Source organism: Oncorhynchus keta, chromosome 1, assembly GCF_023373465.1.
Source record: "Oncorhynchus keta strain PuntledgeMale-10-30-2019 chromosome 1, Oket_V2, whole genome shotgun sequence".
Taxonomy (NCBI): Eukaryota; Metazoa; Chordata; class Actinopteri; order Salmoniformes; family Salmonidae; genus Oncorhynchus; species Oncorhynchus keta.
In genome coordinates this window covers 23592913-23611965 of record NC_068421.1, presented here as the reverse complement: position 1 = coordinate 23611965, position 19053 = coordinate 23592913, and the positions used below count along the sequence as shown (strand labels likewise).

Below are 19053 nucleotides of genomic sequence, written 5' to 3'. Positions count from 1 at the left end.
TTCAGAAAATCACATTGTAGGATTTTTAATGAATTTATTTGCAAATTCTGGTGGAAAATAAGTATTTGGTCACCTACAAACAAGCAAGATTTCTGGCTCTCACAGACCTGTAACTTCTTGTTTAAGAGCTCCTCTGTCCTCCACTCGTTACCTATATTAATGGCACTTGTTTGAACTTGTTATCAGTATAAAAGACACCTGTCCACAACCTCAAACAGTCACTCCAAACTCCACTATGGCCAAGACCAAAGAGCTGTCAAAGGACACCAGAAACAAAATTGTAGACCTGCACCAGGCTGGGAAGACTGAATCTGCAATAGGTAAGCAGCTTGGTTTGAAGAAATCAACTGTGGGAGCAATTATTATGAAATGGAAGACATACAAGACCACTGATCATTTCCTTCGATCTGGGTCTCCACGCAAGATCTTACCCCGTGGGGTCAAAATGATCACAAGAACGGTGAGCAAAAATCCTAGAACCACACGGAGGGACCTAGTGAATGACCTGCAGAGAGCTGGGACCAAAGTAACAAAGCCTACCATCAGTAACACACTATGCCGCCAGGGACTCAAATCCTGCAGTGCCAGACGTGTCCTCCTGCTTAAGCCAGTACATGTCCAGGCCCATCTGAAGTTTGCTAGAGAGCATTTGGATGATCCAGAAGAAGATTGGGAAAATGTCATATGGTCAGATGAAACCAAAATATAACTTTTTGGTAAAAACTCAACTCTTCTCATTTTGTCTGTCATAGTTGAAGTGTACCTATGATGAAAAGTACAGGCCTCTCTCATCTTTATAAGTGGGAGAACTTGCACAATTGGTGGCTGAATAAATACTTTTTTGCCCCACTGTAATTATGTATTTGATTGTAGGGAATCCAATCCCTATTTATATACTGACCCATCCTAAATTATATACTTATCCAACAGTATTTTGTCACTGATCCAACAGTATTCACCTGCAAGTGTAGTGAAATGTATACCTATTTATAGACTGACCCAACATTATTTTCAACTGATTGTAGGAAAACCAATCCCTATTAGATACACACCTGTGCTGCCATTGATCAATGTTAACCGGCGAGATTCATTATTATAGAAAAATTGTTCTGCCAAATTGAACCCCAACATTTTGTTGATGAGGAGGACGAGATCTTACCATTAAGGCTCGGCTGGAAAACAGACAGTCCCTCACAGAGATGTTTAAATAAGGTATCTTACCTTTTTCCAAGCCGGGCAGAACGGATCAGAAATTCAGGTTGTTCTCATCCGGATCACGGCACCAAATGTTGTTGAAAATTAGATCCAAAGATGAAGGCAGAGACTACTTAATGGTACAATAGAAAACCTTTAATACAAGCAGCTGTAGGGGAGATCAACCTCAGGGAAGAACTTGAGAATGGCTGCATGTTCTTTATATAGTGGGAAGTGATAACACAATAAAATTGTTTACACAACAGTTATTTTGTACTAGCAACAGTTACAGAACACAATACCCTTGTGTTAGGGTGCATACATACCAGGAGTCTATGAAAGGCATTACATCACAGTCCAACACAGAACATATCCCTTGAGACGTTTCAACAGCTCAACACAAATTCTGACACCACAGTTTGGAAGGGTGTTTTTTTGTAGTTTTACTTTTGTTTTTCCTTTCCCCGTTTTGTATCACAAAGTATAATGATTGTATATTATAGTCCAGTTTGTGGCGGTAATGAGGCATATTGGATGTCAACCGCCGTTGAACTCCAAAGAAAAAGAAGAAGAATCAGAAATCTCCGGAAGAAAACGTCATTTCCTGGTCTTGCAACTGACGTGTCGAAAACAGTGTTAGTGGAGGTAGCTTGACTTGGGAGGAAATTTTTCATCAGATACTGTATATCTGATTAGATTTCCTTCTGGAGGCGAAGCCACTTAAAATATTATTCCGATCAGTTATTTATAGCGTTTTTCCCCCTTCCGTTTAACGTTTTTGTTAGTTTGTTTTCTTTACGTTGGTATATTATTTCGTGTACGTGGTGTCAAGATGCTGGATTTCTTCACCATCTTTAGTAAGGGGGGCATAGTGTTGTGGTGTTTTCAGGGAACCGGTGTTACAGAGTCCTTTACCGGGCCTGTCAACGCGCTGATCCGCTCCGTGATCCTTCAGGTGAGAAATACTTAAATCAAGTGACAGCTGTCATGTTTCTGTGCAGCCTAGCGGTGTGTATGTATGGTTGTTTTTCAGCATGCGCCAGAGCGTCGCCACTTCATCAACAAACTGGTTTGCTAATTTAGCTACGTAGCTTTCGCAGATACACCTATCATGTACATTTTTCTTTGTCTAAACTCAATAGGATGTATATATTGGTAAAGCTAGCGCACTTGTTAGCTTGGTAATGTTACGATTGCGCTCGCTCGTATATGGTTGCGTAATACAGACATGGGGGATTTGGGAACTGGGGTTACACGCGCACAGGTTGTTATTTTGCCAGCCACATCACAATATCACAGCCTAGTGGGATTATCACAAAATGCAAGACTATTACCACGTTGCTAGCTAGATATCAAGTATTTATACGTAACAAAAATATAAACGCAACTAATTTCCAAGATTTTACTGAGTTAATTCATATAAGGAAATAAGTGCATTTTAAATAAATTCATTAGGCCCTAATCTATGGATTTCATGTGACTAGGAATACATATACATAAAAAAGGGGTAAGGTAGGTGGTCTGGATCAGAAAACATCAGGATCTCGTCATGGTATCTCTGTGCATTCAATTTACCATTGATCAAATGCAATTGTGTTCGTAGTTTACGCCAGCCCATACCATAACCCCACCGCCAGCCATCATAGAGCACTTTGTTCTCAATGTTGACATCAACAAACCGGTTGCCCACACGTGGTCTGCGGTTGTGAGGCTGGTTGGAAGTACTGCCAAATTCTGTAAAATGACAGAGGTGGTTTATGGTAGAGAAATTAACATTCAGTTCTCTGGCAACAGCTCTGGTGGGCATTCCTGCAGTTAGCATGCCAATTGTATGCTCCCTCAAAATTTGAAACATCTATGGTATTGTCTTGTGTGACACAACTGCACATTTTTAAAGTGGCCTTTTATTGTCCCCAGCATAAAGTGCACCTGTGTAATGATCAAACTGTTTAATTATCTTATTGATATGCCAAACCTGTCAGGTGGATGAATTATCTTGGAAATGGATAAGTGCTCACTAACAGGGATGTAAACACATTTTGCCAAACATTTTAGAGAAATAAGGTTTTTGTTCATATGGAACATTTCTGGGATATTTTATTTAAGCTCATGAAACATCGGACCAACACTTTACATGTTTATTTTTGTGCAGTGTAGAACATGTGTTCAAGAGAAATGTTTTCATTTCAGTGATAACCTCTGATCAGTGTTACAGTATTAATGTTAATGGTTCTCTTATTTTGTTTCAGGAACGCAGTGGCAACAATTCCTATTCTCATGATGCCTTGAGTCTTAAGTACAAACTCGATAATGAGTTTGAGCTGGTTTTTGTGGTAAGTTTCACAGAGAACTGCAGTGTATTATAACATTTACTATTTCCTGAAGGAACATACCATACTAACATACAGAAGTGTTTTCTTGTCATGCAGTCCATGGACTCCAAACTGACCATTCTTCTCTTTTTTGTGTAGGTGGGTTTTCAAAAAATCCTGACGCTGACGTATGTTGACAAGTTCATAGATGACGTACAGCTCCACTTCAGGGATCGCTATAAGAACGAGCTGGAGCAAAAGGGGGCCCTTGCGCTGTTGAACAGCCATTTTGCGTTTGAGGATGACTTCAAAATGCTTCTTCGGTAAGCAGTGTCATATCTTAGGGCTGATACTGGTGCATAAAGAGAAGATTCTGTTTTCAAACTAATTTGCTGAATCTCACACACACAACCAGCTGTTGAGTTGCCAACACACAGGTCTACAAGGACCTGAAGGCTACGTGTACAAAATAGAATTTCACTATAGTTCAAGTTAAATGCTAAGTGCTTTGACTCAAATGTTACTGTCCTGTTGTGCTCTAGTGAGGCGGAGGAGAGCAGCAAAGCTCGAGGTCCCACCTCCATGAGAAGCTTCAATGCTTCCCTGAAATCCCAGAAAACTGTGAAGTCCATGATCGAGACGAAGGGAGGGGATAAGGGCAAGGAACAGGGTGGCAAGAAGAATAAGAATGCCAAAAAAGAGGGTAAGGGTTTGACATGATTATTATGAAGGTGTTGGAATACAAGCACTTTGTCATGGTTACACTATTTCTGTTTGAAACCGGTCCATTTTTCTTCATGTTTTAATTTCATGGGGACCAGAGAAGGCTGCTGAGGGGAGGACGGCTCATAATAATTTTCTGAAATGGAGCAACTGGAATGGCATCAGACACATAGAAATCATGTATTTGATACTATTCCGCTCTAGCCATTACCACGAGCCCATTCTCCCCAATTAAGGTGCCACCAACCTCCTGTGATGGGGACATTGATAATGTTTTGTGTGGATGGGGTTAGTTTCTGATATTTTCCCCCCTAGCTCCTGCTGCTGAGCCTGTGAAAGGGGAAAAAGCTAAGGCTCCAGCCAGTGCCCAGAAGACAGAAGAGAACGGTAACCAAGGCTTGACCCAGGAGGAGATCATTCAGAAGAAGAGAGAGGAGTTTATCCGCAAGCGCATGGGGGCACCTGTGGAGAAGCCCAGGTGAGTGGGGTTGGGAGGGACCCAATGTGGTTAAAGTTCTAATTTGGAATGTTGCTGACAGTTGCTTCAGTACTGGAAGTCACATTGTCTCTTGCCTTCCAGTAAGTCCCCCAAGCCTGCGAAGGAGAAACCCAAGGGGAAAGAGAAGCGGGTGTGGACCTTGGGTGGCAGCAGCACCAAAGAACTGGACTATAGCCAGAGCAATGGCAATGGAGCCCATGCTGCTGGAGACCAAGGCTTGGATGCTCAAGCTGACCCGGTATGTGCCTGTTGGGTTTGAGAGCAGCAGAGCTAATATAGCCTGGTTGTACCAGACTAAATGCTGCGCTCACATTATTTAAATGCAGTGAAATAATGGTGAGCGCAGCGATCTGTCTGGTTTAACCAGACTAGAGCTAATAGCCTTCAGGGATGCTCTGTTGGTACCTTGATAAATAAGGCCCATGTGGTGTAGAAGTGCTTAGTTTATAGGAATTGCACATCTTAATAAAGTCTTGTCTTGTCTTGTCCAGGGGATGCAGCTGAGCTCGATGAAGGGTGACTTGCTCGCCGTGGATTACGAGTCCAGCGAGGGAGAGGAGGAGGAGGAGGAGGAAGAAGATGCTGTGGAGAGGGTGGTAGTTGCTGACATTAGCAAGAAAATGTGAGACCCTTTGATTATTTAATGTGTCAGATAATAGGAAGCATGGCTGAAGAATGGAAGATGATATGAATGTGATTTTGTGCCCTGTTGCTCCTGTCTAAGTGTCCTTTTTAAAATGTTCCTCAGCCCCAAAAAGGGTGCTTTTGGAGGGATGTTTGGGATGCTGAAGGGCCTGGTGGGTTCTAAGAGTCTGAGCCAGGAGGACATGGAGCCAGTTCTGGACAAGATGAGGGACCACCTCATCGGTATGGACTCCTCTGTTCCCCACTACAGTATCAGTTTCTTAACACATACACTCCCCTTAATATTTATTTGGACAGTGAAGCTAAAACTTTTTATTTTGCTCTATACTCCAGCATTTTGGATTTGAGATCAAGTGTTTCATATGAGGTGACCATACAGAATGTCACCTTTTTCAAATGGAGGGGACTAGATACATAAAGTACTTTAATTTCTAAACAGTAAAACAGATATGTATGAAAATCCCCTCAAATACAAGGTGACATTCTGTACTGTCCGCATATATGAAACATTTAATCTGAAATCCAAAATGCTGGAGTATAGAGACAACAGTTTTATCTTCACTGTCAAAATAAATATGTACGGGAGTGTAATTCACTGTTCAACATAGATTTGTACATGTCCTAGGTCACCTGAGGGGAAAAGCCTCACATTTGACTTGTATTCGTAGAATTTCTCATCTATTTTAATTTTAATTAATTTTTTCAGCTAAGAATGTAGCAGCCGAAATTGCCTCCCAACTCTGTGACTCTGTAGCCAAGAAACTGGAGGGCAAAGTCATGGGCACCTTCACCAGTGAGTACAACTGTCTTCCACATAGCCACTGAGTAGAATAAGTCCACAATATGAGTTCACACCCAAAGAGATGAAGATGCTGCACAACAGTTGAGTACCCCTCTTGCTCTGATAAAGCCCCCCACCCCCTCTTGTAATAGCTGTGGCCTCAACTGTAAAGGGGGCCCTGCAGGACTCCCTGGTCCAGATCCTGCAGCCTAAGCGGCGTGTGGACATCCTGAGAGACGTCCTGGAGGCTCGTAGCCAGCGCAGGCCCTTCGTCATCACCTTCTGTGGGGTCAACGGGGTCGGAAAGTCCACCAACCTGGCCAAGGTGAGATCCACCATAGTGTCAGTATTTTTTATTTTTTTATTTTTTTTTTTATCCGTCATATTGAAAACATTGGTGTTGTTGGGGATTTCAAACCTGGGTTGTATCCATTTAACCAAACCAGGTCCTGGTTGGACCTTTCCAGGCTGTCTAGATACATAGGCCACCGAATACCTGGGAAGCCCCCATTCAGACCACAGAAAAACCAGCAGGGAAATTGTTTTTTATTTGCTGAAACCCTACATCCTCTGTCTGTGTGCAGATCTCTTTCTGGCTAATCGAGAATGGTTTCACCGTGCTGATAGCAGCCTGTGACACATTCCGTGCGGGGGCCGTGGAGCAGCTGCGTACCCACCAGCGCCGCCTTAACTCCCTGCACCCCCCTCAGGACCACGGGGGACGGCCCATAGTGCAGCTTTATGAGAAGGGCTACGGGAAGGACGCCGCTGGCATCGCCATGGAGGCTATTGCCTATGGTAACCATACCATTCCCCAGCTTGCCATTCATAGACTAGGTCATCCTAGCCCCATAGTATGCCATAGCTCTGTCTGTCCTCAAATAAATGTATGGTGATCTGTAGGAGGGGTTCACGAATGCTTCTTATTGTCTCGCATATTAACTGAGTATATGGACCAAGTCAGACGTTCATTCAACCAAGTGAAGAAATCCTTTGTTGTCTCTCTGTCCAGCCCGTAACCAGGCCTTTGATGTGGTGCTAGTGGACACTGCTGGGCGGATGCAGGACAACACCCCCCTGATGACGGCTCTGGCCAAGCTGATAGCTGTCAACATGCCTGACCTGGTGCTGTTCGTGGGGGAAGCTCTAGTGGGCAACGAGGCTGTGGACCAGCTGGTGAGTCCTTATACAACAGTGGTCACCAACCGGTCGATCTCCAAGGCATTTCTAGTCGATTGCCAAACATTTATGTAAAAAACCCAACGATAAAGCCTTGTTCCTATTTTTTTATTAGTCTCGGCTGTTGGTGGTAGGTTCTGCCAAGTGCACTATGCTACCGCTGGCCAATCAGATTGCTCAGATAACCGAGTCTGCAGTAATGTAGCAGGCATAAAAGAAAGCTACAGCAAAATTGATACTGTTGAGATTTCAAAATGTTTAAAACCAAGACCAGAGAGACTGTCAACAAATACAGCAAAGAGCTGCTGTTTTTATTAGTGAGTTTAAGTTCTTACTCAGAGCTGTCAACACTTTTATAAGCCATAAAATGTACATTCTTCCTATTTCTACTCAGCGCTACAACAAGCAGTGCAGCAGTAATGAATGAGTAGGAAAGTGGATCTATAGGCTTGCGTTATTATTATTAGCGGTTTGGGTCTTTTTTCATATCAAGGAATATTTCACTTTCTCTGTTCATAGGAGTAAGAACATGAATTTGTGCATGAGGCAGAAATAATGCGGTGCGACTCCTTTTTTGGTCAGTGGAGGAAAGGGAGAGTGGAGGGATATTAAGAGACGGACCCTCAGTCTGCTGCTCTCTCCCTCTGTTGAGACTGACCATCAGATGCAGGCACCATCAGCCCAGTAAAATAAAAAGGAAATTATTTAAATGTATGCTCACACAGCTGTGCCTCACAATAGCTCAAAGTTTGAAATAAAATTTTAAAAAATGTCCCAAACCACAACAATGTATTGGCAGGTAAATTCAAGCAAATTTGGTATGCTGTGATAATTACATTTTACATTTACATTTAAGTCATTTAGCAGACGCTCTTATCCAGAGCGACTTACAAATTGGTGCATTCACCTTATGACATCCAGTGGAACAGCCACTTTACAATAGTGCATCTAAATATTTTAAGGGGGGTGAGAAGGATTACTTTATCCTATCCTAGGTATTCCTTAACCTCATAGTCCGCCCCATCCCGCATGCGGGATCGTGACTACAGCCTCAAGCTCATTACCATAACGCAACGTTAGCGATTTCTAAAAATCGCAAATGAAATGGAATAAATATGCCTGCTCTCAAGCTTATCCTTTTCTTAACAATCCTGTCGTCTCAGATTTTCAAAATATGCTTTAGAACCAGAGAAAATCAATAATTTGTGTAAGAGTGGTGATAGCTAGCTTAGCATTTAGCGTTAGCATTTAGCACGCAACATATTCACAAAAACCAGCAAAGGGATCAAATAAAATAATTGACCTTTGAAGAACTTCAGATGTTTCAATGAGGAGACTCTCAGTTACATAGCAGATGTCCAGTTTTTCCTGAAAGATTCTTGTGTAGGACACATCGTTCCGTTTTGTTACTATGCATTTGGCTACCGAAACTAACCGAAAATTCAGTCACCTACACGTCAAACTTTTTTCCGAATTAACTCCATAATATCGACTGAAACATGGAAAACGTTGTTTGAATCAATCCTCAAGGTGTTTTGTCATATATCTCTTCATTGAAATGGCAGTCCTAGAAGCCTTCTTTGTTCTCTGATTCGGATGGAAAAATACTGGTAGCTGACTTTTGCGCACCAATTTCCACGCAGACACCGTGCGGGACACTTGGCTATTGTAGTCTCTTATGGTCAATCTTCCAATGATATGCCTACAAATACGTCACAATGCTGCAGACACCTTGGGGAAACGCTAGAAAGTGTCCGTTCATTCCTGTCGCATTCACAGCCATATAAGGCGATCATGGAAAACGTACCTTCAGAAATCCTGTTCATTTCCTGGTCGCTCAAACATCTTGGTTTTGCCTGAAGCTTTTGTTATAAGGCACTCACAGTGAAAATCTTTGCAGTTCTGGAAACGTCAGTGTCTTCTTTCCAAAACTATCAATTCCAAGCATAGTCGAGCATCTTTTCGTGACAAAATATTGCACTTAAAATGGGCACGTCGTTTTATCCAAAAATGAAATAATGCACCTTTCAGGTGTCTCCGGAAGGTGGTGATTGACTCCGCTGTCCTGGCGTCGTGAGGGAGTTTGTTCCACCATTGGGGGGCCAGAGCAGCGAACAGTTTTGACTGGGCTGAGCGGGAACTGTACTTCCTCAGTGGTAGGGAGGCGAGCAGGCCAGAGGTGGATGAACGCAGTGCCCTTGTTTGGGTGTAGGGCCTGATCAGAGCCTGGAGGTACTGAGGTGCCGTTCCCCTCACAGCTCCGTAGGCAAGCACCATGGTCTTGTAGCGGATGCGAGCTTCAACTGGAAGCCAGTGGAGAGAGCGGAGGAGCGGGGTGACGTGAGAGAACTTGGGAAGGTTGAACACCAGACGGGCTGCGGCGTTCTGGATGAGTTGTAGGGGTTTAATGGCACAGGCAGGGAGGCCAGCCAACAGCGAGTTGCAGTAATCCAGACGGGAGATGACAAGTGCCTGGATTAGGACCTGCGCCGCTTCCTGTGTGAGGCAGGGTCGTACTCTGCGGATGTTGTAGAGCATGAACCTACAGGAACGGGCCACCGCCTTTATGTTAGTTGAGAACGACAGGGTGTTGTCCAGGATCACGCCAAGGTTCTTAGCGCTCTGGGAGGAGGACACAATGGAGTTGTCAACCGTGATGGCGAGATCATGGAACGGGCAGTCCTTCCCCGGGAGGAAGAGCAGCTCCGTCTTGCCGAGGTTCAGCTTGAGGTGGTGATCCGTCATCCACACTGATATGTCTGCCAGACATGCAGAGATGCGATTCACCACCTGGTCATCAGAAGGGGGAAAGGAGAAGATTAATTGTGTCGTCTGCATAGCAATGATAGGAGAGACCATGTGAGGTTATGACAGAGCCAAGTGACTTGGTGTATAGCGAGAATAGGAGAGGGCCTAGAACAGAGCCCTGGGGGACACCAGTGGTGAGAGCGCGTGGTGAGGAGACAGATTCTCGCCACGCCACCTGGTAGGAGCGACCTGTCAGGTAGGATGCAATCCATGCGTGGGCCGCGCCGGAGATGCCCAACTCTGAGAGGGTGGAGAGGAGGATCTGATGGTTCACAGTATCTAAGGCAGCCGATAGGTCTAGAAGGATGAGAGCAGAGGAGAGAGAGTTAGCTTTAGCAGTGTGGAGCGCCTCCGTGATACAGAGAAGAGCAGTCTCAGTTGAATGACTAGTCTTGAAACCTGACTGATTTGGATCAAGAAGGTCATTTAAGGAATACCTAGGATAGGATAAGTAATCCTTCTCACCCCCCCTAAAAGATTTAGATGCACTATTGTAAAGTGGCTGTTCCACTGGATGTCATAAGGTGAATGCACCAATTTGTAAGTCGCTCTGGATAAGAGCGTCTGCTAAATGACGAATGTAAAAATGTAATGTAAAATGTAAATGTCATTCTGAGAGAGATAGCGGGAGAGCTGGCCAAGGACGGCACGTTCAAGAGTTTTGGAGAGAAAAGAAAGAACGGATACTGGTCTGTAGTTGTTGACATCGGAGGGATCGAGTGTAGGTTTTTTCAGAAGGGGTGCAACTCTCGCTCTCTTGAAGACGGAAGGGACGTAGCCAGCGGTCAGGGATGAGTTGATGAGCGAGGTGAGGTAAGGGAGAAGGTCTCCGGAAATGGTCTGGAGAAGAGAGGAGGGGATAGGGTCAAGCGGGCAGGTAGTTGGGCGGCCGGCCGTCACAAGACGCGAGATTTCATCTGGAGAGAGGGGGGAGAAAGAGGTCAGAGCATAGGGTAGGGCAGTGTAAGCAGAAAAAGCGGTGTCGTTTGACTTAGCAAACGAGGATCGGATGTCGTCGACCTTCTTTTCAAAATGGTTGACGAAGTCATCTGCAGAGAGGGAGGAGGGGGGGAGGGGAGGAGGATTCAGGAGGGAGGAGAAGGTGGCAAAGAGCTTCCTAGGGTTAGAGGCAGATGCTTGGAATTTAGAGTGGTAGAAAGTGGCTTTAGCAGCAGAGACGGAGGAGGAAAATGTAGAGAGGAGGGAGTGAAAGGATGCCAGGTCCGCAGGGAGGCGAGTTTTCCTCCATTTCCGCTCGGCTGCCCGGAGCCCTGTTCTAATGTTTTGGGCCTATAGCTTACTGCACAAACCTCATTGCTACAGTACTGTTTTTAATTGGTTAATGTTGCGTAAAGCTTACATTTTTTAAAGTCATGTTAATAAAAAAATCAGAGCGTTAGATCTCGGCGTGCATTTTGATTCAGAAAGTGATCTGACTCAAAGGTTTGTGACCACTGTCATATAACATCCTACTGTTTAATATGCCTCTGAAACTCTGATCCCTAGAAGGTAAAAAACAGACCAACTGTCAAAGAATTCCGGATGCGTTTTAGATACTCTGAGTTTATTTTGGATTATGCTATAGCTTCAGGATTTTTTCTGGTTGAAAATGGGGCCGCCATCTTGGCGGTGTAGAAACATTTTTTTTTTTTTTTACATTTCTAAGACAATTTCCTGCATTCAGCTGAGAGAACTTTGCTCTTTTAAAGCTAGTTTCTTGAAATTCTATGCATTTTGCCATGGCTAATTCTGTGTTCTTTTTCTAAAACAATAACAAATATAATCATGCTAAATTAATTGTTTTTGGAGTTGTCAATTCTCCCTGACTGTCTAGCTTTTATTTTGACTATTGTTACCTCTCAAAGATTATATTATAAAATAATATATATAGGTCCATTATCTTTCCACATACTTTTTTTTGTCGTTTAAGTTTACACTGAAAGCGTTTCTGCATCCAAAATCTTTTTTTTTTTTACACCGTTTGGAGTTAAGCGACCCGAAGAAAATGCTTAGGCAGTCCGCCCAAAGATTACAATGGTAGAAAAATCCATGAGCTTTAGCTGTATTTACTACAACCCTTTTTCCATAAAGCAGGTTTTTAGAAATGTTAGCGAATTTATTACAAGTAAAATACCTTATTTACATAAGTATTCAGACCCTATGTTATGAGACTCAAAATTGAGCTCAGGTGCATCCTGTTTCCATTGATCATCCTTGAGATGTTTCTACAACTTGATTGGAGTCCACCTGTGGTAAATTCAATTGATTGGACATGATTTGGAAAGACCTATACCTGTCTATATAAGGCCCCACAGTTGACAGTGCAAAATTCTCAAGATGGCGCTGACAGAGTTCTTAGGAAACTATGCAGAATTTAATTTTTTTAATGTATTATTTCTTAAATTATTACCCCAGGAAATCTTAAGTCTTATTCCATACTTAACTTATCAACATTACGACCAGGAATACGACTTTCCCTAAGTGGAACCTCTGTTTGGACCACCACCCTGGACAATGGATCTAATCCCAGAAGCCGGCTCCGTAGACGTGCACATCGCCCACCCCTCCCGAGTATACTACTCGCCATTGTCCAGTCTCTTGACAACAAGATAGACGAAATTCGAGCCAGGGTTGCCTTCCAGAGAGACAGAGGTTGTAACATTCTCTGTTTCACAGAAACATGGCTCTCTCTGGATATGTTTTTGGAATCGGTTCAGCCACCGGGCTTCTCCATGCATTGCGCCAACAGAGATTAAACACCTCTCTGGGAAGAGTAAGGGCGGGGGTGTATGCTTCATGATTTAACGACTCATGGTGTAATCATCGTAACAACATACAGGAACTCAAGTCCTTCTGCTCACCCGACCTAGAATTCCCCACAAACTATAACTGACGAGAATTCTCATCAGTTAGTCACAGCTGTGTACATTCCCCCTCAAGCAGACCCCAAGATGGCCCTCAAGGAACTTCACTGGACTCTATGTAAACTGGAAACTGTATATCATGAGGCTGCATTTATTGTAGGTGGGGATTTTAACAAAGCAAATTTGAGAAAAGGGCTACTTAAAGTATAGTATATTGATTGCACTACACGCTGGGGGTAATAAACTCGACCACTGCTATTCTACCTTCCGCAATGCACACAAAGCCCTCCCTTCGGAAAATCCAACCATGACGTCATCTTGCTCCTACCGTCTTATAGGCAGAAACTCAAACAGGATGTACCAGTGACGAGAACCTTTCAACGCTGGTCTGACCAATCGGAATCCACACTTCAAGATAGTTTTGATCACGAGGACTGGGATATGTTCCAGTCAGCCTCAGAGAATAACATTGACCTATACGCTGACTCTGAGTGAATTTATAAGGCCACCATTGTTGCTGTACCCAAGAAGGCAAAGCTAACTGAACCAAATGACTACCGCCCCATAACATTCACTTCTGTCATCATGAAGTGCTTTGAGAGACTAGTCAAGGATCATATCACCTCCACCTTACCGGCCACCCTAGACCCACTTCAGTTTGAATTACCGTCCTAACAGGAGCACAGACGATGCCATCACATTGCACACTGCCCTATCCCATCTGGACAAGAGGAATACCTACAGTTGAAGTCAGAAGTTTACAAACACCTTAGCCAAGTACATTTTAACTCAGTTTTTCACAATTCCTGACATTTAATCCTAGTAAAAATTCCCTGTCTTAGGTCAGTTAGGATCACCACTTCATTTTAAGAATGTGAAATGTCAGAATAATAGTAGAGAATGAGTTTTCAGCTTTTATTTCATTCATCACATTCCCAGTGGGTCAGAAGTTTACATACACTCTATTAGTATTTGGTAGAAGTTTACATAATAATTGAGTGTATTTGGTAGCATTGCCTTTAAATTGTTTAACTTGGGTCAAAACGTTTCGGGTAGCCTTCCACAAGCTTCCCACAATAAGTTGGGTGAATTTTGGCCCATTCCTCCTGACAGAGCTGGTTTACCCGAGTCAGGTTTGTAGGCCTCCTTGCTCACACACGCTTTTTCAGTTCTGCCCACACATTGTCTATGGGATTGAGGTCAGGGCTTTGTGATGGCCACTCCAATACCTTGACTTTGTTGTCCTTAAGCCATTTTGCCACAACTTTGGAAGTATGGTGTCATTGTCCATTTGGAAGACCCATTTGCGATCAAGCTTTAACCTCCTGACTGATCTGTTGCTTCAATATATCCCCATCATTTTCATTCCTCATGATGCAACTTTTTTATGAAGTGCACCAATCCGTCCTGCAGCAAAGCACCCCCACAACATGATTCTGCCACCCCTGTGCTTCACGGTTGGGATGGTGTTCTTCGGCTTGCAAGCATCCCCATTTTTCCTCCAAACATAACGATGGTCATTATGGCCAAACAGTTCTATTTTTGTTTCATCAGACCAGAGGACATTTCTCCAAAAAGTACGATCTTTGTCCCCTTGTGCAGTTGCAAAGCGTAGTCTGGCTATTTTATGGCGGTTTTGGAGCATTAGCTTCTTCCTTGCTGAGCGGCCTTTCAGGTTGTCGATATAGGGCTAGTTTTACTGTGGATATAGATACTTTTGTACCCGTTTCCTCCAGCATCTTCACAAGGTCCTTTGCTGTTGTTTTGGGATTGAGTTGCACTTTTTCGCACCAAAGTATGTTCATGTCTAGAAGACAGAACGTGTCTCCTTCCTGAGCGGTATGACGGCGGCATGGTCCCATGGTGTTTATACTTGCGTACTATTGTTTGTACAGATGAACATGGTACCTTCGGGAATTTGGAAATTGCTCCCAAGGATGAACCAGCCCTGTGGAGGTCTACACATTTATTTCTGAGGTCTTGGCTGATTTCTTTGGATTTTCCTATGATTTCAAGCAAAGAGGCACTGAGTTTGAAGGTAGGCCTTGAAATACATCCACAGGTACACCTCAAATGATGTCAATTAGCCTATCAGAAGCTTCTAAAGACATGACATCATTTTCTGGAATTTTACAAGCTGTTTAAAGGCACAGTCACCTTAGTGTATGTAAACTTCTGACCCACTTGAATTGTGATACAGTGAATAAGTGATATCTGTCTGTAAACAATGACTTGTCGTGCACAAAGTTGATGTCCTAACCGACTTGCCAAAACTATAGTTTGTTAACATGACATTTGTGGAGTAGTTGAAAACGTTTTACTGACTCCAACCTAAGTGTATGCAAACTTTCAACTGTATGTAAGAATGCTGTTCATTGACTACAGCTCAGCATTTAACACCATAGTACCCTCCAAGCTTATCATCAAGCTGGAGGCCCTGGGCCTCAACCCCGCCCTGTGCAATTGGGTCCTGGACTTTCTGACGGGCCGCCCCCCAGGTGGTGAAGATTGGAAACATCCTCACCTCGCTGACCCTCAACTGTGCGTGCTCAGCCCCCTCCTGTACTCCCTGTTTGCAGACGACACAACAGTAGTGGGCTTGATTACCAACAACGACAAGACAGCCTACGGTTACAGTAAAAGGTGAGGGCACTTGGAGTGTGGTGTCAGGAAAACAACCTCTCACTCAACAAAACAAAGGAGTATCGTGGACTTCAGGAAACAGCAGAGGGAGCACCTCCCTATCCACATCAACGGGAAAGTAGTGGAGAAGGTGGGAAGTTAAGGTCCTTGGCGTACACATCAACCTGAAATGGTCCACCCACACAGACAACCTCAGGAGGCTGAAGAAATGTCGCTTGTCACCCAAAACCCTGACTAACTTTTACAGATCCACAATCGAGAGCATCCTGTCGGGCTGTATCACAGCCTGGTGCGGCAACTGCTTCGCCCTCAACCGTATGGCTCTCCAGAGGATGGTGCGGTCTGCACAACGGATGCAAACTACCTGCCCTCCATGACACCTATAACACCCGATGTCACAGGAAGGCAAAAAAGATGAAAGACAACCACCAGAGCCACTACCTCTTCACACCGCTAACATCCAGAACGCGAGGTCAGTACAGGTGCATCAAAGCTGTCTCTATCTAAAGGCCATCAGACTGCTGAACAGCAATCACTAACTCCGAGAGGCTGCTGCCTACATGGAGACCCAGTCACTGGCCACTTTAACAAATTGATCACTAGTCACTTTAAACAATGCCACTCTAAATAATGTTTACACACTCTTTTATACCATCTATTACACCTTGCCTATGCCGCTCAGACATCGCTCATCCGTATATGTATATGTACATATTTTCATTCTCCCCATTTTAGATGTGTGTATTAGGTAGTTGGGGAAGTGTTAGATTACTAGTTATATATTACTGCATTGTCAGAACCAGAAGCACAAGCATTTCGCTACACTCACATTAACATCTGCTAACCATGTGTATGTGACCAATAAAATGTGATATGATTTGAAACTGAGCCATGAGGTCAAAGGAATTCTATCGAGGCACAGATCTGGGGAAGGGTACCAAAACATTTCTGCAGCATTGAAGGTCCCCAAGAACACAGTGGTCACCATCATTCTTAAATGGAAGAAGTTTGGAACCACCAAGACTCTTGGCCGCCCGGCCAAACTTAGCAATTGGGGGAGAAGGGCCTTGGTCAGGGAGATAACCAAGAACCCGATGGTCACTCTGACAGAGCTCCAGAGTTCCTCTGTGGAGATGGGAGTACCTCCAACTGGGGTGATGGTTCACCTTCCAACAGGACAACGACCTTAAGCACACAGACAAGACTACTCAGGAGTGGCTTCAGGACAGGTCTTGAATGTCCCAGCCAGAGCCCGGCCTCTCTGGAAAGACCTAAAAATAGCTGTGCAGCATCTCTCGCCATCCATCCTAATAGAGCTTGAAAGGATCTGCAGAGAATTGGAGAAACTTCCCAAATACTGGTGTGCCAAGCTTGTAGCGTCATATTCAAGGCTGTAATTGCTGCCAAAGGTACTTCAACAAAGTAAAGGGTCTAAATACTTATGCAAATGTGATTAGTTTTTTTTGCCAAGATTTATAAACCGGTTTGCTTTGTCAATATGGGGTATTGTGTACATTAGTGAGGGAGAAAAGGCTATTTAATCTATTTGTGTAAGGCTGTAATGTAACAAAATATGGAAAAAGTCGGGGGGGTCTGAATACTTACCGAATGCTCTGTAAATGGTATTTTAACTTGTCGTGTAGAGGGCACATAAGTAATTTGGCAGACACTTATCCAGTGTAACTTATCGGAGAAGTGCCTTGCTCAAGGGCACATCGGCAGCTTTTTCCACCTAGTCTGCTCCGGGATTCGAACCTGCGATCTTTCGGTTACTGGTCCAGTCCGTTTGACTGCTAGGCTACCTGCCGCCTTTAAAATATATATAGACTCTCTGTTTTGTTGATTTGCATAGCTGTTTTATGTTGCACTCTACTGTATAATGAGTGTGATACTATACTTGCAGGTGAAATTTAACCAGGCGCTGGCTGATCACTCCATGTCTGATAAGCCTCGTCTCATCGACGGGATCGTTCTCACCAAGTTTGACACCATTGATGACAAGGTTCGTATGTCATTTGACTACAGACACTTCAGAACAAGCTTATTTTTTAATATTTTTGGGGGACTGTTTTTATGGGCTAATAGTAAAGCCAAAAATCTATTATATTTTTCATAACTCAATCAATTGGCTAAATTATCCTTGGTATAACCATAATAAAATAATTCCATATAGTTTAGTAGAACCCCGCTCCCCCCAGCTTAGATTCTTATGGGTTAACAGAAGTCCCTGTAAACAATGTTTTTTATTGATAGGAAGTCCAAGCTTTTGGACATCCTTATCGGATTGTCAGAACAGAAGTCTGCATGGTTTTTGGTTGCAAAGCTGATGTCACTCCTCCCCTCAGGTTGGCGCTGCCATCTCAATGACCTACATCACAGGCCAGCCCATTGTGTTTGTGGGCACAGGGCAGACCTACAATGACCTGCGTAGCCTCAACGCCCGTGCTGTTGTGGGCGCCCTCATGAAGGCCTGAGTGGCTGCTGCCTGCATCCGTGTTCATCACTATCGTGACAAAGCCAACTAAACACAGCGCTTTGAGATGTCCGGTCCTGCTAACCCTGTCCTGTGGCTCACATCCTAACCCTCCACATAGCACCAAATGCAAAACACACAAGCTTCCTCCCAACTCCATCTGGGAAAGGGGTGGGTGTTGACTTAAGTAAGCGTCTCTTGCTGTAAACAGTTGGGCCAAATTCAAAAGTACCTCAATTTTGCTTTAAAGTTCAAGAGACACATTTCCTGACTTTTTATCTGATCAAATAGAGAATATTTATTTGTCCTCACTCACAGGTTACTCATTGTCAAATTCACTTCCTGGCATTTGGTGTCTGTTTTCCCCCTTCACTTCAACGAGAACATGTCAGTTATGAAGGCTTGCTGGATGCGACACGTTTCAGCAGCCGCCCCGTTCCCGAGGAAAGCTTAGTGACCATAGTGCCTATCCTATCCATTTCCCTGAAGCATCACCACTACACGGGTGACCGTCTATCTGCTGAGATCTGAAACCCAGTAACTACCTTCTGTTTCTAGCTCTCTGGATGGACTGCTATAACCCCCATCCCGATGCTCCCTTCTTCCTCTGCAATTAGAGACTTGAATAATCCTTCAGTTTGTGGTCGAGTTGAAAAAAATAACTTAAGACATTTTTTGGGGTTGTCCTCCAGGGTCTACAACTGGAGCACTAGGCCTTGACTTTAGCTTTTTCAATTTCTTCCCCTTTGTCATTTTGAAAACAAATACAAATCTTACAATTTTCCAGTCCCTTTTAATTTGCAGTAGTGCAATGAGAATCAAGAGTTGTATAGATTTGTCAGTTGAGAATGTAAACATTTCTAAATAAAGCTGCTATGATGGCATGGAATAACATACGTCTTACAAATGCTGATAGTGTGGTCTGGATCACA

General features: G+C 43.8%; 1 protein-coding gene across 1 annotated transcript; it reads left to right on the top strand.

Annotated features, from left to right (window-relative positions):
- The first annotated feature begins 1792 nt into the window (after window positions 1-1792).
- On the top strand, window positions 1793-19013 carry srpra (SRP receptor subunit alpha). Its single transcript, XM_035791298.2, has 14 exons — window positions 1793-2149; window positions 3444-3527; window positions 3666-3829; window positions 4049-4209; window positions 4545-4707; window positions 4810-4966; window positions 5220-5350; window positions 5477-5595; window positions 6080-6166; window positions 6307-6479; window positions 6739-6952; window positions 7167-7330; window positions 17552-17650; window positions 17994-19013. Exons 1-14 carry the CDS (start codon window positions 2027-2029, stop codon window positions 18120-18122), a joined length of 1968 nt encoding a protein of 655 aa, XP_035647191.1. The 5' UTR covers window positions 1793-2026; the 3' UTR covers window positions 18123-19013.
- Window positions 19014-19053: the final 40 nt, after the last annotated feature.